General features: G+C 59.2%; 1 protein-coding gene across 5 annotated transcripts; it reads left to right on the forward strand.

Moving 5' to 3' along the window:
- Positions 1–6: 6 nt before the first annotated feature.
- Positions 7–24,428, forward strand: LARGE2 (LARGE xylosyl- and glucuronyltransferase 2). 5 transcript variants are annotated; one of them, XM_054200132.1, is made up of 17 exons: positions 1,091–1,300; positions 5,324–5,484; positions 6,837–7,305; positions 17,560–17,733; positions 18,018–18,274; positions 18,674–18,756; positions 19,036–19,152; positions 19,724–19,902; positions 20,057–20,161; positions 20,407–20,519; positions 20,636–20,761; positions 20,908–21,063; positions 21,147–21,310; positions 21,597–21,875; positions 22,212–22,358; positions 22,535–22,730; positions 22,832–24,428. In XM_054200132.1, exons 4-17 carry the CDS (start codon positions 17,634–17,636, stop codon positions 23,027–23,029), a joined length of 2,220 nt encoding a protein of 739 aa, XP_054056107.1. In that variant the 5' UTR covers positions 1,091–1,300; positions 5,324–5,484; positions 6,837–7,305; positions 17,560–17,633; the 3' UTR covers positions 23,030–24,428. The 5 variants fall into 5 exon arrangements, with proteins under 5 accessions (XP_054056106.1, XP_054056108.1, XP_054056107.1 ...); XM_054200131.1 differs by lacking the exons at positions 1,091–1,300; positions 6,837–7,305 and adding an exon at positions 7–115; XM_054200130.1 differs by lacking the exon at positions 6,837–7,305 and having other exon boundaries at positions 1,092–1,300.
- Positions 24,429–24,514: the final 86 nt, after the last annotated feature.

Here is a 24,514-nt window from a genome sequence, read left to right on the forward strand (position 1 = left end):
CGGAGCCCAGCCGAGCGGGGCAGGCGCGGCGGCCGAGCGCCGAGCAGCCGATTGAGCGGCGGGGCGGGGGTTTAAAGGACCGGGAGCGGCGGCAGTGTCGGCGGCGGTCCGGCAGGTACGGGGCGGTGGGTCACCGGCTTTTGTGGGGACCTCCTGAGAGGGGTCGGCGGTGGCAGCGTCCCGAGGGGGGACGTGGTTGCCGCGGGGTGTGGGAGCCCCTGTCCCAGCCGGGGGGGGGGAGGGGGGTGCCTGGTGGGGGCCTGGCGGGGGAGGGAAATGCTCTGATGGACACGCAGGGACAGTGTTTGGGTCTCTCCTTGTCAGGCACCGGACGCCCGACCGGTGCCTTGATGTCGGGCAGGGGCAACCCCCGCTCGTTCTGTGGGGCCGGGAGGGCTGCCCCGAGGGGCTGGAGGAGTCTGGGGAGGGGGGGACACCTTGGGGACGGGGGGCTGCCACCCTCGTGGTGTTGTCTCTACCGTGAGCGGCAGTGTCCGTGCCTGCCCGGGGTCGCGGGGGCCCGGGGAGGCTCGGGAAGGAGGGAGCACCGAGAGGGGAGCGGGGGGGGGGACGCTGTCAGTGCTTCCCGGCTCTGTCCCGGAGCCCAGGCGGGACTGACACGGCCACCGTCGCCTTTACCGCCCCCCCCCCCCCGCCCCTTTCACAGGCGGAGGCGTGGGACCTGCAGCCTGTTGCAGAAGGGGGGGCCCAAACCTGTCGCCAGCCCCGCAGACCCTCCCTGCCGGGCTGCACCCCAGCTCTCGGCCGGGGACTAGTCGCCCTGAGGCTGCCTGGCCGGTGCCACCCTGCCCGGTGTCCCCTCCCTGCTCCCCTGCGCTGGGCCTGGCCCTGGGCGCACCTCGGGGTGCAAAGATCGTCAGCGGCGCACATGGGGCACAGCCCGCCGGCCCCGCCGCGGCCCTTTGAGGGTGAGGAGGGCGTTTCGTGGCCTCTCGCAGGTCTGCCGAGAGCAAACAGAGCTCTGCCCGGGCTGCCCCTCCTTCCTCCTGTCCGGTTACCTCCGCACAATGGACGCAGTGTGTGCCTGCAGCTTCCTCTGCAAGAATTACAGTTGCATGGGCAGGCACTTTATCCTTTCTGGTCTCTCCTCCTCTCCCCCCTTCCCCGGAGGGTTTGTTTTCCAGCAGGCTGAGTTCAAAAAGGGCACGAGATACTGCTGGCAAACAGTCTGGCGCTAAACAAACCTTTTTAGGCAGAATCGCATGGATTAGACCCAACTTTCCATTCGCATGCCGTGCTACCTGTGAGCTCTGAAATTCGCGGTGGCTGAGCTGCTAGTGTAAGTACCAAGGCGGGTAGGATGGCACCTGAAGCCCCGTGACAGAGGTCTGGAGAAGAGCTTGCTGGGGGTGGGTGTGCGCTGTCGGTGACTCTAGGGGCATATCCAGTGCAGACTGCCGGAGCTGCTCTCCTTCAAGGAGAAGCTCTGGCAGACAGCAATCTGAGAGCCGGCTGCTTAGGAGACTGCCAAAGACACCTTGTCTTCAGCCAGAGGTGAAGCTTGATGCACAAAGTCCTTGGGCTACTCTGAACAGCATAGCTAGATAGTGCATCTCTGTCCCTGAGAGAGAAGCTTTTTGGCAGATGCTGCTTCTTCATCCCTTGCCCCCGGCCTCCCTCCCACCCGCTGTCTGTCCTGTCCCCCTTTCTGTTCATCGCCCTCCTGCAGTGAGTGAGTTTGGAGGACAGTTTGAGTAGCATCATGCTGCCTTTTTATGGTAAATATGCTGCAAGGGAGCGCTGTAGGAGGGGTGGCTTCTCAGAGCAGCAGCGAGCCCATGAGATTGGGCAAGACCTTAATCGCCTTGGCTTATAGTGCCTGAGGGGAAGGGGGGGTGTAGGAGATGAAAGGCTGGGTTGAGGGGCCAGTTTCTCTCTCGAGCGTACCCTGAAAGCTCTCTGAGCGGCAACTTTCTTAACATTTACTGTCAGTCTGGGTGCCAAGGGCTCATGCTTACTGGAAATCCACTGGCTGTAATTGAGGCCAAATAGTTCCTATGCTCTGATGATGAGAGGTGCAGGCTCAGCACTAATGGCAGGAAAAGAAGGAAACCAAAAAAAGCAAACGCTCTGCCAGCCCATCAGTGGGTACAGTGCTGAAGTCCAGCTTGCTTGGCTGCCAGTGTCTCTCTCTTTGCTCAGATCCGTGAGACCATGCCGTTTCTGGGGCACCTGACCCCAGGCAGAGCACTGCTGTGGGTCTGAGGCAGCTCATCCTAAGGATAGACACAATATATCGATGCGTGGCTGTGTCTTGGGAGGTTGGTAGTTCTGGGGGAAGTGGATATTCTCTCCAGACATGTTTTCCTGCCGCCCTTCCACTGCCAGGAGGGAAGGAGCCTGGCACTGTGAGGTCTGGGATGTGGATCTTCACGGCTGTGGTTGGAAGGGAGCAGCCCTGGTGTGGGATGAGATGGCCCTTCTGTCCCTGTCTCCTTGTCACCGTGGTGTGGCCGTCTATTTTCTTTGCTTCTGGATGAGCTCAGACAATCCTTTAGGATAGCTGGGGATAAATTGTGACTTGCTCCAAATAACCTGTAGACAGAGGGAGTATTTTAATCCCTGACACATGAGCCCTGCCTGGAATGGAAGGCCTGATTCGCTCAGGGCATCTCACTGGAGGCCAGCACCTTTCAGGAGAGCTCCAAACCTCAGTCCAAATGAGGAGACAAGCACACCAAGCTCGGAGCGTGGTGGTAGCTTGCACCTCTGATCTCTGACAGCCCTCCAGGGACCTGGAAAGGCAGCAGCTGGCAGGGGATGTTGGTGATGTAGTCCTTGAGTTTCTGAAGTGTTGCTGACAGGTCTATTGCTTGAAGCAGTAGTCTGAGGGGAAGGGAAACGCAGGTCAAACAAGCTTAAGGGGCCTTTTAATGAGTGTTTTGACTTGAAGGCATTTTGTTGCTGTTCTCTGTCAGGGTGCCCCTGCCCTTCTCTTCCCAGCTTAACTGAGACTTGGCATCTCAGGAGAGAGACTCTTTTTTGGCTTCCCAGGAGGAACAACACGTCTGGCAATGTGTGCAGAGACCCGCTGTGAGATAGTGACCGCCTGCTGCCTCCAGATGCCTTTTCCAGAAAGCCATTTAGAGCCCCAGGCTGTTACTTGGATAACTCCCTTCCCTGATTCATTAGCAATGTGCAGTCTCTTCTGTAATATCCCAAATCTGCCTGCGCTGAAGGCTGAGAGGGAGAGGCGATATCTTTTAATAACCGTGTGATGCAGTTGGAAAAAAACTTCTGGACGTGCAGTTCTCCAGTGTCCTGTGTTAATGGAAACACTCCAAGGGAGAGATGCAGCTGGGCCCTGAGGGAGACGGTGCTGCAACTGCTTGTGGTCTCTGATCTGCCTTTCCCCCAGCCTCACCCGAGCTCCCCTGACCCCACCTGGAGGAGGCAGCAGATCTGGAGATCGGTCCCACTGCGCTGCAGGTCTTGCAGGCCCTGCGCACAGTACTGTGTAAATAATTGCTGGTGGCTTGGGTTGTAGCTGTTGGACGTGGGCTCCACCCTGGAGATGAGGCTGTTGCCACGTGTGTACAGCAAGTTTGCTTTCCCGGTGATGCTGGTGGCTGTGCTGTGGCAGATCCCACTGGGCAGCGCTGCCGTGCACGGCAGGCACGTGCCTGGCTCTCCACACTCAGGTGTAGCTCTGCTGAAGGTGGATTTGGTTTTCCAGCTCTTCGCTATTGAAACTACTTGTTCTTCTGCTTCCTGTTCCAGGTGGGTATCTGGAACTTGGATCTTACCTGGTGAACTGGTCCCTGTAAACACGGGGCTCTGGTAGCACCAGAGGGAGGGTTGTAACTGCAAAGGGGTTGTGTGCCAGGCAGGTGTGGCACCCTGGTTCATACCCAGTTCCCCCTGCTCCAGAAGTATCCATCTTTGAGGTTCCCCTCTTAGACCTCTGAGGTGGGAGCTGACACATCAGGCTAAGTGGAGTGGGGGTGATGGAGGGGATAGATGTCTGTTTACTGATGTGTGCCGGAGTGTCCATAGGTGTCCTCTCTCACTGCCTGCCACCTTGCAGCCAGGTACTGTGGGAGACTCACAAAGCAGAAGTAGCGTCAGGCCAAAGTTGTTGGAGGAGGGTTTTGCTGAGCAGTTGTGGGGCTGTACTTCTTTGCTGGAATTGGTGGGTTTCACTGTTCAGGTGAACAGCTGTTGTAAAGTTTTTCTTATCTCCAGCCCTTGTTTGGATTGATGTTGCATCCCTTGTTTCATATTGTGCTGTGCCAGGCTGACCTGGGGTTTGCTGTGGCTAGAGGGGTGCAATGGGTGCTGTGTCAGGGCTGGTGCCCAGCACACTTGCTTCTCTGTTTGGGGTGGGACAGACCAGAAAGATGGGGTTTGTAGGTTTTACCTGCTTTGAAGGTCCTGTTCCTCCTGCATCTTGGAGCGATGATGTGTGTGGATAGAGGGGCTTTAAATCAAAACTCCCAATTCCCCTCTGACTCCTTTGCCCAAACTTACTTGTGTGGCTCTGTGCTTCTCGTTTGGGCTTTCTCCCAATAAGGAGGTGATAATCCCTGTGGCCTCCTGGGAGAAGGGCTCATCCATTCCAGCCTGCAGTTGTGGTGTGTGGGTACCCAGCTCCATGGGTACTGGAGGAAAGGGGTGCACTAGCAAGACCCCAGCAGAGGAGGAGGAGGATGGTCTCCTCTGCCTGTGAGGAAGAGTGACATGTGCAGGCTGCTCTGCTCTCTGCAGCACAAGTTACGTGGTGATTTTTGCCTGCTTTCTCTCTGCCTTTATGCCTTCTCTCTCACTGTTGTGCGTTTATCTGGATAGACTCTCTTGAGGGACCCTGGGACTGCCCCAGGTATGTCACAGGGGCTCGTGTTACTGGACAAGATAGTTAATCCCTTCATTGCCTCACAAGCTAAGGATTTGCTGCTGCTATCATGTTTGGGAAGGGACCAGGAAACTTGCATCCCTCCCCGAGCTCCTCATTCTGCTGAAGAGTCAGTGTGAGAACTCACATGTGTTGCGATGAAGCACAGTGGCTGTGGCTTTGCCAGCACTTTTGGGGACACATGTACAGCCCTCCTTGCATGGATGGGGAACGTGCTACAGGACAGTGCAGTGATCTGGGACTAGGAACATGCAGCATGCAGATATTCTCCCATGGGCTGTCTGGGTAGCCTTGGGTGACACTGAGCTGTGCTTTGTAACAGTCTGTAACAGACAGGACCAAGGTGTTGGGTACTGTGGATTTATGACACTCTTGGCTGTGCAGGGGCCTGTCCCCAGAGCTCTTGTAGGCAGTAGCTCTTCACGTGACTGTTTGCCTTTTGGATTTCAGGTGACAGCAAGCTCCAAAGCCCTCAAGTACAGCTGGGATGTGCTATCTGCCCTTCAAGTTGAGAATCCCTGGTTAAAGTGTGGTCCTCACAGCCGCCACCAGGCCCTGTCAGCTTCTCCAGCTGCTCCCAGATACCCCTGCAGCATTGGCAGCCTCCAAAGGTCAGTTATCTTGCTTGTTAAGTAGACAGTTTACATGTGCTCGCTCCCTTCCCGTTTTAGTGCTTCTGTACCCAAATTGGTAAACTGTGGATGGCAGAAGGTCTCAGCTCTGTGGGTTTCCTCTCTACAGAGCCTGTGGATATTTGGTACCTGTGGGGAGGTTCTGGAGACAACACTGGCACTTTTAAGCCCCTGTGGCCCAGTTCTCTGGAGGGAAAGACCAGATTCCCTGCATGAATTGTTGGAACAAAGTGTGGTCCCATCTCCATGGCAGTTTTAGTTGAACTTCCCTTGAGCATGCACGTCTGGATCCTTCTCCCCAAACTCTACTATGGTCTATTGCTTGTTTCTAGTGCAGTGGGAAGTAGGTGACTGGGACCTGGGCTGAGGAGGAGCTGGAACAAGCTCCCTGGGCCAGGGGAAATGGGAAGAACCCCTTCTGAAGACAGGGAGCTTGTGCTGGCATTGTTGTGCCCAAGCAGCTTCTTTTCCCTCTGTCCCGTACACCAAGTGTTTCTGTGGGGCCACTGTTCTCAGCGGCCGCCTCTCTCTCCTCTACCCCTCATTAGTGCAGGGCTTGGCATGCCAGCAGGAGGGAGCCTCAGCGTGTCTGCGCCTTGATCGGATTTGTCAAGGCTCCTTCCCTTTTCTTCCTGTTCATTGAGGGCTGAAACAAAGCAAACAGAAGAGAGGAATTCCAAAGAATAGGAATGAGGGAAGAGAAGGACGCTGGAGTGACAGGCTGCCCCTGCACACACGCACCCCTCCCCTTCTCAGTCTGGTGGGGCAGAGGTGGAGGCACAGCATTTTGGGAGGCGAGGCGTGCTGTCAGGCCAGAGGGCTCCTGTCCCCACTGCCTAGGTAGCTTCCCTGCTGAGGCTGTCCCTGCTGCATGCTGCAGTGCCAGCAGTGAGGAACGGAGGCTCGGGCTTGCTGCCTCCTCTCAGCACGGGCACGTGGGTCTGAATGCAGCTGGAGGGAAAAGGGCCATTATTTGAACTGCTTTGTTTGTCATGGGCTGCGGCAAAAGGTTTCCCTCTTTACCTGTGCCAGGAAAGTTTCCCTTGCCAGGCAGCCCTGAACAAGCCTGGTGCAGAGCTGAGTGTCCTGCCTGGGTGCCAGGGCAGCAAGGCACCAGCCCCTCCCCAGCATGGAGCCAGATAAGTGCTTGAACAAGGGCCTTCTGTGCAGACAGGTCTGGGAAGCAGAGACAAACGCAGCCTGGTGCTTGTGTGATTTCCCAAGAGGCTGGGAACTCGAGAGGGGGAGTCATGGCCGTCTCCAGGTGAGGCTGCAACAGGTAATGCTTCACTCTGTCTGATGGAGCCCTTCGCTCCCTCTGCCATCCCCAGGCCATCACACAGGTCCCTCTTCATCCTGCCCTCAGCGTTGCTACGGATTGGATCAGGGGAGGCAACAGGATGCTCAGCGGCCCTGGCATAACGCGCTTGAGGTGAAATACATCCCTACCAGTGACACCCCTTGCATTTAAGCCACAAGGAACAGCCTTTAAACCACAATCTCTGCTTCCTTTCCTTCTTCCTCCTTGTTCTCCCCCTTCTGGCAATCTCTGCACTCTGTGGTTTAATTAGAGAGCAAAGTGCTTAGACTCCAAAATGTGCAGATTAGGGGGTTACTAATCCTCTTCCTCAACGGGTGCTCACATCCTGCCCAGTCTCTTATCAAGCTTCTGTACCCAGAGTGGAAACTCAGCCAAAAATCAAGACTCCTTGCTTGCTGCGCAGAGGAGGAAGGGTGAGAGGGGACAGGAAAGTCATGGGGGAGAAGAGAAGAGAGCTGTGGGCTTCCGAAATTCTCAAGGTGGGTTTGTAGTCAGCATTGATTGTCTTTGCGTCTTGTGTCCTGGCTGGTTTTGGTGCTCCAGGAGCAATAAAGCAAGGGTTTGGTGCTTTGGTTTTGGGGTTTTTTTTAAGTGCTGTCTTCCCGTTCTGATGGAAAAAAAAACCCAACCTTTCTGTCAGAGGAAGCAACTGCTTCCCTCTGTGTGTGTGTGTGTGCATGTGTGTTTATATGCTGGGTGATTTCATTCGGGTCCTCTGCCTTCCCTGTGCGTACACACCTCTCTCTGTGTTCCCAACTGTCTCTCCCGTGTTCCGGTTCCCAGCATACGCCCAAGCGAGCTGTGCTGCAGCGCTGCTGAAAGCGCAGGACTCCCCGCTGAGAGCGGGAGGCTGGTGCCTGGCAGTGCTGCTGGAGGCCGGTCATATCCTCATCTGTGGAGGCTGAGATCCCTTTATAGGACATATGCTGTCAGTGTGAAGGGGAACGCGGAGTATTTGCTGTTCCAGATGGAGGCACCAGCAGGGAAGAGGGAGTAGGGAGGATGGGCGTGGTGGGAAGGAGAAGACTCTTCCTAGAGGTAGGAGGGGAACTTGGTGATCACAGGATGGGCTGAGCTCTTTCTTACGCCTCTGTCCCACTCCTGGGGCAGGCTGGGCCCTGCACAGAGGTTGCTGTGAGTTGCAGAAGACGTGAGCTTTTGTCCTGAGCCACTCATCTGCGGCTTGGTTGAGTTGAGGTATGCTGTTTCTTCCCTGCCTTTGTCCTTTGGTGCACGAGTTCAGGGTTTAGCTCAGCAGTGTGAGAAGCCCTAGGGATGGGAACACAAGGAGCAGCAGGAGGGGAGGAGTGCTGGCAATGGTCAGTAAGGAGTTTGGGTGTTGGGAGCATTCTGCTTTCCACCTCCTGGCTTTGGGAACTGCCTCTGCTCTGGGATCTGCTTCCCCTCCTTTTTTGCCCCCATGAGTTGCTACCCCATTTCCAGTTTGCAAAAATGCCCCATAGGCTTTTTTGCAGGTAAATTTGCAGTCTGTCAGCCCAGCCAGCAGCTCATCCTCCACAGTGTTGTCAGAGCCTATTTGCAGCTACAGAGCAGCCTCTCTATAGCTCAGGTATCGCTTCAGGTCTTACTAAATGCCCAGGGCACCCTGAGTGGATGGCACTATTGCTGCTTGGGCTTTTTAGAGCCTGTCCTGAGCCCTCCTGGTTGCTATTTATGGTGCATTTGTTCCATTCCTCTGTGTACGAGCTCTGCTTTCAGCCTTGCTGGGGCACTGAGGGCACCAGTGCCAGGAATAGCTCTGGGCAAGGAAGACATGGGAGTGGCTGCTTAAGCACAGCTCCCAGTTTGGGCCAGTCCCTGGTGGAAGAGGCACCAGGCTGCATCCGTGAGCTCTGGCTCTCAGTGAGCGTTGGCCCCCTCTGCGGCACAGCTGCTCTTCACACAGGGGAGGTGAAGGGGTTGCCTCGCCTCATCGGGTGCCCCATGTGCATGCCTGGCTGCCTTGTGCTGCTGGCGCAGAGCTCGGCACTGTGAGAGATGGCATCCGGAAGGGCTGCTCCAGTGCTGGGTACCAGTCGGGACTAGTGAGGGACCTTGGTGTGATGTGCTTGTACTGTGGAGGGCAGTTTGCACGGGAAGCCCTGCCCCTTGCATGTCCTTCAAGCAGTGGCTGTGACCTCTTGGTTGCGTGTCTTGAACCGCTGCCCACTAGGGCGGGTGGATGCCGTTTTGGTGGGGCACCTGCTGTCCCTCACACTGCAGCTCTGTGTCCCACAGGCGAGTTCTTGCTGGCCTCGGGGGAGCTCCAGCTGAGGTCTGAAAGGAGCCTGCAGCACAGAAAACACCCAACACCCTCCTTAGCGTTGCTGCTTGGGCAGAGCTGCCCTGGCCCTTTGGCTTGTGATGCTCGCAGCTTGTCTGGAGAGCAGAGCTGAACAAATAATTAATTGCTTGATTTAGTGCCCAAAGTAAAAAACCCCAACACAGCTGAGTTTGAGACACCCCTTTATCTTTTCTTTTAAATGTAACACAGGTCAGTTTCAAACAAAACAATGCAAAATGAGACTTTTTGCTTGGAAAGCAAAGCATTTTGTTCTGTCGAAAACTTGTCATGAAGTAGGAAATAGCTCTGAGTTGTCTGGAAACTGCAGTTTTCAATCAATAACTATTCAGCTGAAAACACTTGCCCAGCTCTGCTGGTGACAATGCACGGCAGGCACCTGGGGGCCTGGCTCGGAGCCATGCCCCTGGCACCTTCCCAGAGGTGGCGGGGAGGATGGTGTCATGCCTCTTGTGGACTTTTCCGGGCAGAGTGCCGGTGCAGGGTTGTCGGAGTCCCTTTGCCGCCTCTTTTTTTTCTTTTTCTGTAATTAACCTAATTAATTTTGCATGACATGGTGCAGACTCCACAAGCCTGTGTAGGGGTTAGGTCTGGTTAGATGGGCTGGGATATGGTCTCCCTTGTCCCACCAGGGAGCAGCTCCTGGTACAGGTTGTTCGAGAGTATTTCAGGGGAGCAGCGAGATTTGGAGGGGGAAAATCTGTCAGTCCCTACCCGGGGACACTGCTAGCTGGAAACTTCAGACATCACTATTTCACAGGGTGAAATTCCCACCCTTTTGCTGTACGGGGCATGATGCCTGCTGTGTGCTCCAGCTGCGCTGACGGCGAGAGCTGGAGCTGACAGAGGGCTTCTGCAGACTGGCGTGGATAGAAGCAGGAGCTCCCGGCTGTTGACCCTGCTGTTGCCTCTCAGCTCTGACCCCAGCAGGAACTGCCGTCTGTCACAAGCCTGCGGCAGTGGAAGCATCAGGAAATGGCAGGGGTGAACAGGTATTGATGCCCGGAGCACATCCGGAGACCGGGACGCGGTGAACCTAATGGATTCAGAGCTGGCCATTAGCTGCAGCACAGACGTCAGCAAAAATGCAGATATTAGAAACCTAATCCTGGCAGAGGGGAGGGAGCTGGACATCAGCCCAAATGCTGCTCCTCTTCTGTTTCGACAGGCAAGCAGGGTCCTCCTGCTCCTTGTAGTGCTCCTGCACAACGCCCAGGCTTGGTCCCTCCTGTGCCTGGCTGTGCTGGCCAGGGTTGTGCACAGAAGAGGTTTGATCCAGGGCTCTGTAGCCTCTCTGTTTGTGTTGGAGCAGTTGCCCTGAGTCAGGCTTATGCTCCATCAGGCCCAGAAAAAGGCCAGTCAGTGGCAATACTTCACCTGCCAAGTATCCTCCTGGCGTCAAACAACTTGTAGTCCAGGGAGGTGAAGCTGGAAGCAGTGTGTTGAACAGATATCTCCTCTGTGAGCCCCGTGGGGGTCTCAGCAGCACATGGCAGGGTTTCATGGGGTTAAGAGACACTGAGGACACCTCCAAGTGCCAAGTTAGCGTGGGACTGGTATAGCCCAGCAGGCTGTGCAGAAGCAGGGTCTCAGTGGGAAAACCATGACCGGCATGGACATGTGAGGTGCTCCCTTGCCCTGAGCCTGGCACTCTGGGCACAGGGCGGGCTGAGCGCTGGAGGACGATGGTCTGCTCCAGAGCCGCACTGAGGGCCGGACAGCCCTTGGGTGAGGGGCTTCCTGCTGGCAGGGAGTGACTTGGTTCCTCCCTGAGAGCTGATCCTTACTTCTAGCCCAGGGTGAAACCCAGCCAGCAGTGTTTTTGCTTGTCTGGGCAGGTTTCCTGGGCAGCGTGTCTGCTGTCCTGCAGCTCTGCAGTCACACAAGCTTTCAGGGTCTACCCTGCTGGTCGCTGCTGCAGCGAGGGGCAAATACAGTGTGCACAGAGGAGTGCAAGCCAGCGCCCTGCCTTCTGCTGCCCTGGTGTCCCTGCAGAGGTGGCTGAAGGCTATTGCCAGATGGATCCTTCCAGCTTCTTCTTGGGCATAACAGGAGTGACAGCACTTAGGGACCGCATTGCTGGCTGGGTGGCCCCCTCATTTCTCGCCTGGGAGTTGTGGCAAAATGCAGCTGCCCAACTCACAAGTGTTGCAGGATGTCTGGTAGACTTAATCCTCCCACGCAACACTTGATGCTCTGCTGTGGCACTGGACTCCCCCATGCCTGCTCAGTGCCCAGTCCTGGGCAGGGAGACTGGCTGCGGTGCCGTTCCGCAGAAGCGGACTGTATCTAGCAGGGCCTCGTGATTGGAGTCCCTGCCAAGAGGAGTTGCTCCCTGATGCATTCCTGGGGTTTCAGACACGGAGAGGTAAGCAGCGAGGCATGTTCCTGTGTCAGACCCAGCCTGAACTTGCTTGTTTCCTCTGGAAACAAGGAAACAGTCTGGAGATGAAAGTCCTTGCTTCAGCCAAGCTGGGAGCTTCAACTAACACCCTTCAGGGACTGTTAGCTCCTCTTCCCCAAGTGCTATGCTTCTGTCAGAGAAGATGGCTTTTCAATGTGACCTTTGCAGAATAAAAAGCTGAACTCTTAGAGCAGCAGAATTATGTGTGGTGATTATCTTGAGGAGAAGTTGATGCACAAGAATGAGCCATAACTGAGGGACAGCTGACTGCTGACCCAGAAAGATCTTCACCTCGCTGGGATTTTCTCTGCAGCTTGGTGCTGTTGGGGGCAGTGGCGAGATGGGGACACTTTATGCTTTTACAGCTCCTGTTCTGGTATCTGGCTCTGTGGCTGCTGCTTGATCCCGCCTCTGGAATATGGTGGATGTTTTGCCACAGGTTGCTCTTTCCAGGGAAATGTGAAGGTGAAATGCTCACTTAAATTTCGCTTATCATAAGACTGGGTAGGGAGGGACGGCGTGGTAATCCGGAGCATGGGGTTTTAATCCTGCTCTCCTGGCCAAATTCCTTTCCGCTTCTGTAAATTCTTGCAGCTGCCTGGCTCTGCGCTGCCTGTGTGGTATCCGCCGGCTGGCACAGCCCCCCTCAAGTGGCGGCGTTTCAGCCATGGGGAGGGGGGCAAGGGGGTGACCCCGCATCGCGAGGCACTCTGTCAGATGGGTGCTGCGGGACATGCTTTAAAGGTGACCTGCTGAACGAGGAACCCGCCTGTCCCCTCCCATCTCTTTGTAAGGGCTGAAGAAATCATCCCCTGTTGCCGCTCTTCAAAGAGTGGTGCTTTTTCTCGGTTGCCAGTCTTGCAGCGCAGCTCTCCCCGCGGCTGTTGGGCCCTTTCTCACCCCCTGCGAGCCTGGGAAGCTGCCGTGCTGTGCTCCTGCTGAGGCAGTCTAAGCAGGTCAGCTAAGCTGCTGCTGCTCTCCCAGCTCCAAAAAAATGAGACCTGGGAGAAGGATTTGCGGTTTCTGTCGCCTACAGCTAGGTAAGACAAGAGGCAGCCCAGCTCCGTGAAATCATTCTCCTGGCTGCCTTGCAGCTCTTTGCTGGGAACAGCCAGGCCACCTCTTCACTTGTGATGCCTGGGGGGACAAAGCAGGGGGGCAGCAAGGCTAGGAATGTCCCTCTGCCCCTCCGGGATGCTGTCCCGTGACCTGCAGGCAGTCTCGCTGTGCCTCAGCATCCCCTCTGCAGGTGTCCATTAGCTCTAGGGGAGACAACCGGCTATGACGCCCACCCTGACACGGGCCTTGCTGCCGGCTGCGGTGCTGTGGGAAAACGGGGCTGCTCCCCTCTGTGAAACGTGCTGATGCGATGGGAAAGCTCCCACTGCCAGCTCTCCCTAAACATTAACTGCTCACCTGACAGTCACCGAGCCAGGGAGAGCGAAGGCCAGTCGGGCTGAGCCATGCTCCTGCAAAAAGAGGGGATCTTGGAGGAGTGGAATGTCAGTGCGTGGGCAGCTCAGGGCGGAGGGGGAGGGAGTCTGGGGCGAGGAAGGTGGGCGCACTGTCTCGGGAGCAAAGGCTGCTTGTGCATGGAGGGGTGGCCAGTGGACAGCCAGCCTTGGGCTCCTGCCCATGCCTCAGGGGTGGATGTGATCACATACTCGGTGTTTGTGCAGCTGCCCAGCTCCGCTGGCTCAACATTCCCCACGGCCTGGCTATCGCCCTGTTCCACTGGAGGCAGGGGTGTCCAGGCATGAGGTGAGACCGGGGTCCTGCCTCCTCCTTCCCCGATGTCTCCTGTCATCCTCTCCCAGAGAGAGAGGGGACCTGGGCGCCTCTTTCTGTCTCGTTTGCCGTGTCGCCGGTCCCTGCCGAAGCAGGAGCCGCCCTGCTCCTGGGGGAGAGCGTGGGGGAGGGAGGATAACCTGCTGCGAGCAGCACTTCTGCCCCGCACCCTCGCGCTGGGGTCGGAAACCGTCAGTATTGGGAAACCTCTCATCTTACTGCTGGCTGCGCTTGTCTGGCGCGAGCAAGGAGACTGAGGAGGGAGGGCGGAGAGGCTGAAGGCCGTGGCTGCGGGGACAGGCATTGCTGGGACGCTTGTGTGCTGTACCACGGCTGCCGGTACCTGCTTGTGCCCCGTGCCTGGGAGCCGCTTACAGCCTTGCCCTCCACTGCTGTGCCTTTAATGTTTCATGGGGGAGGAGAGGCTGTGTAGCTGCCTTCCTGCTTGCCATCTCCTCCCCACCGCCATAAACATCCTAAACCGCCTCTGCCTCGTCTGTGCTCCCCCAGCAGCCTACCTGCTCCTGCCCTGGCTGGCAGCAGGACCGAGCGAGATAGGGAGGCCAGGAAAAGTGTGCAGAGAGGCGGTGGTGGTCAGCCAGAGCAAGAGGCAGATTCCTCCCCCGGAGCAGTGCTGTTGGCAGGAGGCTGCCGGAGATCTGGGTTTCTCCCAGGAGCGTGGGTAAGCCCTGCGCGGCAGCTGCCTCCAGTGCCTCAGTGGGAGCACTTGTTAGGTGATGGATACCACGGGGCAGGGATGGGACAGTCCTGGAGTGAGCTCCAGGTGCCCCTGCGCCAGGCTGGGGAGCAAAGGGAGAGCTCCTGCTGTGGGGAGCCGCTGGCTCGGAGGAGGACCAGAGCGGGCTGGGGGTTTCCTGGGGCTGGGCAGAAAGGTGCCGTTGAGGAGCGACTGCCTGTTGTAATGAGGCTCCGCAAGGGCAAGCGGGAGCTGCATGAGCGGAAGGTAAATGCCTCTCCCGGGGCAGCGATTTTGGTGGTGCCTGGGTGGGGACCCAGCCTGCTGCTGCCCGGGGCCCGGAGCTACCTTTGCAGGCGCTGCTCTGCCTGTGCGAGGCGGGCTGGGGCTTGCTGCCGCTGCTCGCCCTTGGGGTACGGGGTGGGGGGCAATTTACGTTTCATCTAAATTGCTATGCAGGCAGTTCGCATCCGGATCCCTCCGCCTGCTGCCGGTGGCGGCCTCCTCCCACCACACCCTGCCTTCTCTGGGCATCCTCCAGCAGGCTCCATCCCAGGCCATGTTGGGCAGGGGGCTCCTCCTTCCCCTCTGGCCCCAGGCAGGAGCCCTGGGGCCAGGCGCGGGGAGGCGGGGGGAGCTGCAGGTAGAGCCCGTCTCCGCATAGTTAGCATTCCCAGCCCCAGCCTCCCGCTCCTCCTGCTGCCATCCTGCTCGCTCTGGGAACGCTGTGGGACGCTGCGCTCTTCAGGGACCCCCACTCTCCTGGGCTGGTGGGGCTGGAGCAAGGCTGGGCAATTGCAGGGGGGCAACTCTTCTTTCCTTTTCAAACCTACAGCGGCGTTTGCACCCTGTCCAGGTGAGGGTTGGTGCTCAGATGGCAGCCAATATCTCTTCTCTTGGGGTAGCAAGGGCTGCACCCCATCCTTGCCGTGTTTGCATCCCGGGCTGGCCATGCAGCCCCTCTCTGCCAGCCAAGGGGAGGCAGAGGGGGCTCTGCCGCCTTACAAAGCCCCCCCCGTATCTCTCCGTGTGGACAAAGCCTCCTGCACCTGCCCCGGGAAAGGAGGGGGGAGATGCTGGGTAGGGGGTAAATAATCCTGATGCTTCCCTTATCTCAGCAAAGGAGGGATATTGGAGGCCTGAGAGCAGGAAGGGGGTCTGGAGGGAGGACAGATTCCTCCTGACTTACTTTGGGCAACTCCGTGCCCCTGGCGCTGGGGGCTCTTGAGTAGAAAGCGAATTTAATCTCTTGTTTTGTTTGTTCTTTCTTCCTCCGAAAGGGGGGCCAGCGCGGGGCGTGCGGGGGGAGCTTGGGTTTGAGAGCGGGGAGGAGAGGGGGGGAAGTGTCAGATCTGAAAGGGAGGAGTAAAGGGAGGACGGGGAACGGCAGACCCGGGAGGGAGCAGCAGCAGTGGGCTGCCAGCCGGCTGGGGAGGAGGAGGAGAAGGGGAAAGGCAGGTAAGGAAATAGGGGGTCCAGGTGACGAGGGGGAGAAGGGACGGCAGGAGGGGTGGGGGTGCTCTGGGGGGGGGCATGAATGGAGTCCTTGGGTGCCTCTGGGAGGGTCTTTGCCAACTGGCCTGCCACTGGTCCCATCCTGTCTCCCCAAATTGCCATGCCGGTAGCATGCTCACATGCAGGCTGGGGACGGAGTGCCGTTCTCCGCAGTGAGGTTCTCCCAGAGGGGCCACGGGGTGAGCAGGAGCAGGAGGGGTGCTGCTGTGTGCCCCCACCTTCTCTCTCCTTTATTTGTGCTAAAGTTCCATTTTGTCCCTTCCTGTCCCTCGGCTTCCCAGGGCGCCGGCTGACCTCCCTCATCTTGCTTCTCCCCCGCCTCTCCTGCGGGGACCTCAACGCAAAGTTTGGGGGATGCCTGGGGCAGGCAGGAGGGATGTGGATCGGGAGGGAGAGGGGCTGGCAGCAGCATGCAGAGACCTCGCCAGGTCCAGCAGGGCTCAGGGCCGTGGCAGGGAGAAGGGGCGCCTGGGCCTGGTGTGCTCCGTGAGCCAGCTCCCTCTTCCCTGCCATGCCTGCGCTTGGCCCGCTCTATAGAGCGTAAAAGCAGGACAATGCTGGGTCCCACTTGCGTGGTGCCGGCAGGACCCTTCTCCACCAGGAAAAGGAGTGCAGCCCTCAGGTGCCGTGCCTGCTGCCACAAGGGCTTGGCTGCATCCCCCAGCAGGTTGGGGTGGCCATGCTCCCTCCGGCTGGCCTTGCCCCAAGCCCGTGAAGAGCCTGAGCCTGTTGCTGCGTATCCCTTGCCCCTGGCGATCCATCCATCTGCCCTCAGCAGGCAATTCCTGCGGTGGGCAGGCATTTGCACTCTGGCCCCAGGGGCTGCTCAGGCTGGTGTCCTCCCAGGCTGCTTGTTTCAGCCCCCAAGCGCTGGCGGCCCCATGGGCATCTGCACATCAATGGTCTCCGGCGGGGTGTGTGCAGGGGGGAGCAGACCCTAATCCGTCCCATTCATCCCTACGGCAGCTTTTGTTGAGCCTCCAGATGTTGTGCCGAGGGCAGGGGCTCAGTGTGGCCGCAGCAGGCAGGGGAGAGGTTGGTGTTCCCCTGCTTCGTGGGGTCTTCGCCTGCCCTGGACACCTGGCACTTTGGGACTGTGGTGGCAGGGCTCTCTGGAGACAGGCTTTCTGTCCCCGCGTTGGGACTGGACGCAGGAGCGAGGTGGGGAGCGTGGTGTTCTGCTTGCTGGGGAACAAGAGCAGCAAAGAACGCGTGGCCAGAGCCACCACGGTGGGGCAAGGGGGTCCCCTGCCGTGCCCCATTGGGACAGTAGTGCTGGGAAGCAAGTTTCACCGAAGTGTTTTGGGATTTTTCCACCAAACTTTGCCGGGGCAGGTAGCGGTGAGCGGAGGGGGAGGCGCTTGGCCCGCGGCAGACCTCGGTATGGGAGTCTGCGGGAGTTCCCCGGAGACGGCCAGTGGGAGGGCTGGGAAGGAGCCAGCGTGCCCAGCGGGGCTTGGCGTGGGCTGTGCTCCCACCCAGCCTGGCGGTGTCCTTGGGGCCGCCTCTCAAGAGCAGTCCTGGCCCCTTGGGCCTTCGGAGGTGGTGGGGGAGGGACCTGCGCTCCGTCTCAAGGGCAGGCTCCATTAACCACTCCGTGACCGGCCACCCGGCTCAGGGAGGACCTCTCCAGCACAGCCTCACTCCTCCCCTCCCCAGGGAGACCTTCGTTCTTTCCCCTTGCCTGTGGGATGGCAAGGAGCAAGGAACAGAGCTGGAGTGAAATCACTTAGAGGACTCCTCCCTCCTCCCATGTTTGAGGTTCCCCCCGAGAGCCGTGTGGCCATAGCAGGGTGGTGGGGCAGGTGACTGCGGGCGGGTGTCCAGATGCCCCAGCATGGGCAGGAGGGTGCCAGCTGGGAGAGGCTGTCGCTGAAGCGGTGGAGGGCGTCTGGCTTGCTGCTTTCCTCACCGAGGCAGTGTCCTGGAGGGAGCAGGGGACGAGCAACATCCTGCTGGGGGATGTCAAGGTACCTGGATGTGGGCTGCTGGTGACACCATTCTCTCCGCTCCCCTCCTCCTCGCAGGCTCTAGGATGCTGGGGCCAGCCGGGCTTGGGCTGCCCACCTGATCCTCGCCGCCCCTGTCCCATCGGCACACCATGTTGCGCTCCTGGCGCGTGAAGCTGAAGCTGCTGCTCGCCACAGTGACCCTGGCCATCCTCCTCTCCTGGCTCTACCTCTTTGTGGGCAGCCTTGAATGTGAGTGGGTTCTCCTCCTTGGATTGAGGGACGGTCCCCAGCAGAGAGTGGGCAGGGGAGGCCGAGGCCTTGGGGCGATGGCTCCCCATGCAAGTCGCTGCAGGTGTGTCTCTGCATTTCCAGGGGCATCCCTGGGGATCAGGGGAGCAGAGCTGTGATGTTGGCTGGGCATACGTGTGCCAGGACCTCTCAGTTTGGGCTCTGCCCTGCCATCCACACCCGGTCCCTCCCGGCTGAGCTCTGCCTTGCTCGTGCCCATCGCATGCCCCATGTTTCCTCCGCAGACGGCCGCTTCCTCCTGCTGCCGCCCTGCCTGGGCGAGCAGCCGAGCCGGGACGTGGAGCGGGAGGCGCTGGCCTCCCGGGTGCGCAAGGTGGAGGAGGAGAACCAGCAGCTGCGGCTGCGGCTCGGCCAGGCACAGGCGGAGAGCAGCGACGCCAGCCCGCAGTGGGGGGTCTCCGCCGAGGATGGGGACCCCCCCAGGGGCGAGAGGAGCAACCGCACAGCCTGCCCCAAGCAGCGGACGGTGCACAAGTGTGAGGTGGGTGATGGCATCGTCACGGCGGCACGGTGGATGGGGGACGTCGGATGGGAGGCTGGGACCCTGCTGAGCATTGATGTGTGTGCAACCTGTTTGGCACTGCTCATCCCATGCTCTGGCCATGACGGGGCCTCATCCTGGCTCTCCATGGTGCTCAATGGGACACAGCCGGTGGGTGAGGGTGTCTTGCTTCCCTGTAGAGGGAGGCTGGACAGGAGGAGTGGCAGCCAGACTCCTGGTCCCCGCTTCTGAGCCGCCACCTCTCTCTGGGGCGCCTTCCCCATGGGAAGGGCTGGGTCATGGAGTCTCTCCCCGTAGCAGGGCTGCAGGGAGGAGCTGACAGGCCCCTGCGAGGGGTGTGTGTCCAGTCTCAAAAAGGCAACATTTATCTCTGGGCAGCTCCTGCACGTTGCGATTGTCTGCGCCGGGCACAACGCGAGCCGGGATGTGGTCACCCTGGTGAAATCCATCCTCTTCCACAGGTAATGGGGAGGTGCCGTGCCAGAGGCTTGCTGCTTTGGGGTTCCCAGATGAGCTGCTGCAGGGGAGCAGTGTTGTGGGAGAGGGGCTCTAGGGCCTCCCTCTACCCCCTCTGCCACTGCTTAGAGGGACAGAGGGGGATGCGTTTCCCCAAGATGGCTGATTTTTCTCCATCTGTCCCCTCAGCTGATGTCTGTCCCTTCGCAGGGGTGGGAGGGATGGGGACCGTGTCCTTTCCCTCCCACCGTGGTGCTGAGTGCTGCTGCGCTTGCCTTTGGCAGGAAAAACCCCCTCCACTTTCACTTCATCACTGACTCGGTGGCCCACCAGATCCTCCAGACACTCTTCCAGTCCTGGATGGTGCCCTCCGTCCATGTCAGCTTCTACAACGCCGATGACTTGAAGGCAGGCACTTGCCCCCTGTTTTGCCCTGTCCCAACCCAGCGCTCGGAGGGCTGAGGGGAGCAGCAGAGAGGGGCAAGCAGGAGGGTGTTCATTATCTCTTTTCATGCTGGTCCCTCGCTCATCTGCTCCTCTGCTCCTCTTTCTGGACTTGTTGCTTGTTCAGCTGAGAAGGGGGGCACTGGGCTAGTGCTGGAGTGGTAGGGAGGCCCCTTGGGCTCTGCAGCGGAGCTGGGTCCCCCACCAAGCACTGAAATGCTGGGGTTCAGGTGGGGGTTGTTCTGGTGGCCAGAGGAAGAGTCAGGCCAGGGTGAGAGCGAAGGAGAAGGAGATAGAGCCATCGAGCGCCTGCAGGGCCTGGGGATAGAGGTGTGTGGCTGCCGGTGGTGTGGCTGGAGGAGGTGCTGCAGGCTCGGCTGGCTCCACAGCTCTGTCGGGGGCAGGCGGTGGGCTCGGGCTGTGCCCCTCTGCTGGCTTCCTCTGCACGGGGTGCCGGGCACACACAGCCGTCCGTCCTGCCCAGGCAGGGGAAGGGCATGGCTGTGCCCAGCCCTGAGGCTGTGTCACCTTGCAGCCGGAGGTGTCGTGGATCCCCAACAAGCACTACTCCGGCATCTACGGGCTGATGAAGCTGACGCTCACCAAGGCACTGCCCTCCAACCTCTCCAAGGTCATCGTCTTGGACACCGACATCACTTTCGCCACCGACATCGCTGAGCTCTGGGCTGTCTTCGGGAAGTTTTCTGGTGAGGGCAGGGTGCCCCTGGGACCTGCTGGGGCCCTGGGTGCTGGGCTCAGGGTGGCAGTCCCTGTCTGCCACAACACCTGTGCAGTGGGCTCGCTTGGGCCCTCTGAGCCTACAGCAAGTCGGGCTGCATCCACGTCCCTTTCTTTCCTCAGACAAGCAGGTGATCGGGCTAGTGGAGAACCAAAGCGACTGGTATTTAGGCAACCTCTGGAAAAATCATAAACCATGGCCGGCCTTGGGACGTGGCTTCAACACGGGTGAGCGTTGGCTGCCGGGGTGGCCCTGCAGCCTGATGGCGCATCCAGCTGTGGCGGCACTTGGCACAGGGAGGCTGGGGAAGTCTGGTGGGCACACCGGGCTGCTACGGCGTCCTGGGATCGTGTAGGTGGGCACAGGGAAGCGTCATGTCCCAGGGGCCGAAGGCATGCAGGCTGCTGTGCTCCAGCTCTGTAATGGCTGGGTGCTCCCTGGGTGACCCAGTGCCCTCCTCCCCGGCACCCAGGGGTGATCCTGCTCCTGCTGGACCGCCTGCGTCGCCTGGGCTGGGAGCAGATGTGGCGGCTGACGGCGGAGCGGGAGCTCATGAGCATGCTCTCCACCTCACTGGCTGATCAGGTAAGGGTCCCTCCTTCGGGGTGGTCATCCCTGCTGCATTCCCATAGCGCTGTTGGCATGGGGAGGGCCATGCTGTCTCCTTCATCCACCTGTGCGCTTGCCTTTCTCTCCCCTAGGACATCTTTAATGCGGTGATCAAGCAGGACCCGTCCCTGGTGTACCGGCTCCCCTGCTTCTGGAACGTGCAGCTCTCTGATCACACCCGCTCGGAGCAGTGCTACACCGAGGTCTCGGATCTCAAGGTGGGTGGGTTTGCTGCCTTTGAGACTTAGCTTGAAGGACACTGCATGCGCTGGAGGTCCAGAGAGTCAGCATGGGGTCTCGGGGCTTGGGGAGTGCTGGGTGCTGCTTTCTCCTCCTCTGTGGGGTGACACACCACTGCCCTCAGGTGATCCACTGGAACTCGCCCAAGAAGCTGCGTGTGAAGAACAAGCACGTGGAGTTCTTCCGCAATCTCTACCTGACCTTCCTGGAGTACGACGGGAACCTGCTGCGCAGGGAGCTCTTCGGCTGTGCCAGTCTCCCCAGCCCGCCCAGCAACCAGGTGAGGGTAGTCGCCACTCTGCCCCCAAGCCCACCCAGCTCGCCCTGGGGCTCCTGCTCTCCCTCACCTTTACGGCATTGCAGCTGCAGCAGGCGCTGGAGGAGTTGGATGAGGACGATCCCTGCTACGATTTTCGACGGCAGCACCTCACACAGCACCGTGTCCACCTATTCTTCCTGCAGTACGAGTTCCTGGCCCTTCCTGACCCCACCGATGTCACCCTTGTGGCCCAGCTCTCCATGGACAGGTACTTGCCAGTGGGGCTGGTGGGAGGTCAGGTCATCCAACTCCACTGCCTCTGGGGTGGCTCCACAGCTCAGGAGCTACCAGGATTTTCTAATATGGGTTCCTCAGCCTCGCACCAGCGATTTGTGGTGAGGAGCAACATCCTGAGCTGGGAACAGCAATTATTCCTACTCCTCGGTGAACTGGGCTCAGTTGGCACAAGGCTTACTGATGGGCACCCAGTCCTGAGTTTGGCCAAGCTTTCACGGGGCAGAGCTCTTTGTCATGCAGTGCCCTCTGCTTCGCAGGTTACAGATGTTGGAGGCCATCTGCAAACACTGGGCAGGTCCCATCAGCCTGGCGCTGTACATGTCGGATGCGGAGGCCCAGCAGTTCCTGCGCTACGCCCAGGCCTCGGAGGTGCTGAGTGCTCGCCGTAACGTCGCCTACCACATCGTCTACAAAGAGGGGCAGTTCTACCCCATCAACCTCCTGCGCAACGTGGCCTTGGCCAACACGCAGACGCCATACGTCTTTCTGACAGACATTGACTTCCTGCCTATGTATGGCCTTTACGATTACCTCAGGTAAGGCTTTCTCCAGCTGGCTCTTGCTCAGCCTGCTGTGCTCCCCAAGCATCAGGGTTTGCAGCAACTGGGCAGCAGTTCTCAACATGCAGAAACTGTTTCCTTTGTGTTCAACCTTGGGATCCCACCCTTGCTTTTGCCAAACGCCAGCGGATGAGGAAGCAGCCATGGCTGTGAGGGGTGCCCCATTCCTCCTGCCCCTGCATGGCAGCACTGCAAAGTGTCCAAACTCATTAATACCCTTCTGGAGTGGTGGGCAGGCTGGAGGGGCTGAGGAAGGGGGTCGTGGCCATGCCTCACAGCCAGGGAGACCTCACACCCTTCCTACCGCCATAGGAACTCCATCCAGCAGCTGGAGCTGCCCCAGAGGAAGGCGGCTCTCATTGTGCCAGCATTCGAAACCCTGCACTACCGCTTGACCTTCCCCAAATCCAAAGCAGAGCTGCTCTCCATGCTGGACATGGGCTCTCTCTACACCTTCAGGTAAGGACCAGAGCTGCCCCGCTGTCCAACAGGGCTGTCACACACAGCAGAAGCCGGTTTTGGGCCCTTGCGCCACGGGGCTGTGGGTCAGCGGCTCAGAGGACACCCTGCATCCTCTGCCTGTCTCGGGGAGCTGCCGGTTTTCCCCAGTCTCTCATTTTTATCTCTCCCTGCAGGTACCACGTGTGGCCAAAAGGCCATGCCCCAACTGACTATGCCAAGTGGCGGACGGCCACTGTGCCATACCGCGTGTCGTGGCAGCCAGACTTCGAGCCTTACGTTGTAGTGAGGCGAGACTGCCCCAAGTACGACCAGAGGTTCGTGGGCTTCGGCTGGAACAAGGTGTCCCACATCATGGAGCTGGATGCGCAGGTGGGTGAGGGGCTGCTCCTGGCACCGTGGAGGTGCTGGGTGGTGGCCGGGTTGGTACAACCAAGACGATGCTGATGAAGGGGCTGCTGCTCTGCCCCCAGGAGTACGAGCTGCTGGTCCTGCCCAATGCCTTCATGATCCACATGCCCCACGCCCCCAGCTTCGACATCTCCAAGTTTCGCCTGAGCGCGGGGTACCGGGGCTGCCTCCAGACGCTGCGGGAGGAGTTCCACCAGGACCTGTCGCGGCGGTACGGGGCTGCCGCGCTCAAATACCTCACCGCCGAGAGGAGCCTGTGATGCCGGGGGACAGCGGGTGCGGGGCGCTAGCAGCATGCTGGAGAAGGGGGGGCCGTGGGGCCTCCCTCCTGCCCCGTCCCACTGCTGCAGCCTGGCCTGAGGGAACCCGGCCGGCAGCGCAGCCTCTCCAGCCTGGCCAGAGGGGATGCCCGTAGCCAAGATGGAAGATGCCAGCTGCGAGAACAGGCAGTGCCTGCAGGCCAAGCTGCTGCGGCGTGGATGAGGGTTTTTTTGGAGCTGCAGCCTTCCTGTGTTACAGGGGAACCTCCCCCTGCCAGGGGACCCAGGGGGTCGGGTCTCCTCCCTCCCCTGTTTTAGCAGATTTGGACTCTCAGCTTTCGTTAGCTCACCTCACCTTGAGGCCTGGCTCCTCGAGAGGCCGGGGGGCTCTGCCTTACCCTGCTCTGCCTCTGCTCTGTGCTCCCAGGTCTCGATCCTCCCCACACCCCTCCGGGGCTTTGGTGAGTGGGAGATGAGGATGTAGAGCATCTTTTTGCATCCTTCGTGGAGCCAGGCTCAGAGAAAACCTCCCAGTGGGGCCAGGAAGTGCCAGGAGCTGTGGAGACCTGGTTCAAGCCCGGATCAAGGCTGGCTGGTTGACAGGGCGAATCACTGTTACTCCCCATCCCTATGGATGCAGAGTCTCCAGGGGGGTTGTCCCAGTACTGGTGCTGTGGGAGTCACCCAGAGGAGGGCGGGCTGTCTGCTGTCCCTGGCCATGAGCTGCCAGAAGGAGCCAGCGCCTCCCGGCTGGAAGCAGCCATGCCGGCGACAGGCGCCATCCTGGGGCTGCGACCCGCGCCTGGCAGCCATCACCAGGGGCGAAGCAGCAGCTTCGTGGGCCAGCATGTGCTTGGGGAAATTCCTGGCAGGGGACCACCCAGCTCCTCCCCAGCTCTTGGCAGCGCAGACGTTGCCATCCACAGTCAGGGATGTGGTTGACACTGGACGAGACCATAGCTGAGCACTGTGGCGACATCCCCGCGCCGGGAGCACCTTGGCCGGGCGCTGTTCCACCGCTATCACACACTGGAGCACAGAGGATGCCTTGCTTTCCTCACGCTATTTAAATTATTTAATACTTTCCTCATAAGAATGAAATGATTAGGGTGTCTTGGGTTTTTTTTGTTTTGTTTTGTTTTTCAAATCCTTGCTTCCTCCCGGATGATTTTGCTGGTGGCCCTGGAGGCTCTCCAGGCCAGTTGCTGCTGCAGTCTCCGCTGTTCTCTCCTTAGCGTCACTCTGGGCTGCAAGAGCCAGCTCTGTGCAGGCGTCAGGATTTCCGTCCATGGTGGGAGCAGCCATACAAAGCGCCGGGTACGGAAAGGGCACAAGCGCCTCTTGCCTATTCTCTCTTATTAATTTAATTTTTAAATTAAAGCTTTTTTATTCTTTTTCACATCCTTGTTAGAACTGCCTGGTTATTAATTTTTTTTTGCTGCTGCTGCGAAGCTGCACGTTTTCCCTGGAGGGGAATCAGCGGGA

Source organism: Rissa tridactyla, chromosome 4 (genome assembly GCF_028500815.1).
Source record: "Rissa tridactyla isolate bRisTri1 chromosome 4, bRisTri1.patW.cur.20221130, whole genome shotgun sequence".
In the NCBI taxonomy this organism is placed as follows: domain Eukaryota; kingdom Metazoa; phylum Chordata; class Aves; order Charadriiformes; family Laridae; genus Rissa; species Rissa tridactyla.

What these genes read in the sequence shown, in the direction of transcription:
- LARGE2 (XM_054200131.1), top strand. Translation starts at nt 17,634, where the DNA reads ATGTTGCGCTCCTGGCGCGTGAAGCTGAAGCTGCTGCTCGCCACAGTG. An exon ending in TGTCTTCGGGAAGTTTTCTG is followed by an intron (nt 19,903 to 20,056) that starts GTGAGGGCAGGG and finishes TTCTTTCCTCAG; the next exon opens with ACAAGCAGGTGATCGGGCTA. An exon ending in CCACCTCACTGGCTGATCAG is followed by an intron (nt 20,520 to 20,635) that starts GTAAGGGTCCCT and finishes TCTCTCCCCTAG; the next exon opens with GACATCTTTAATGCGGTGAT.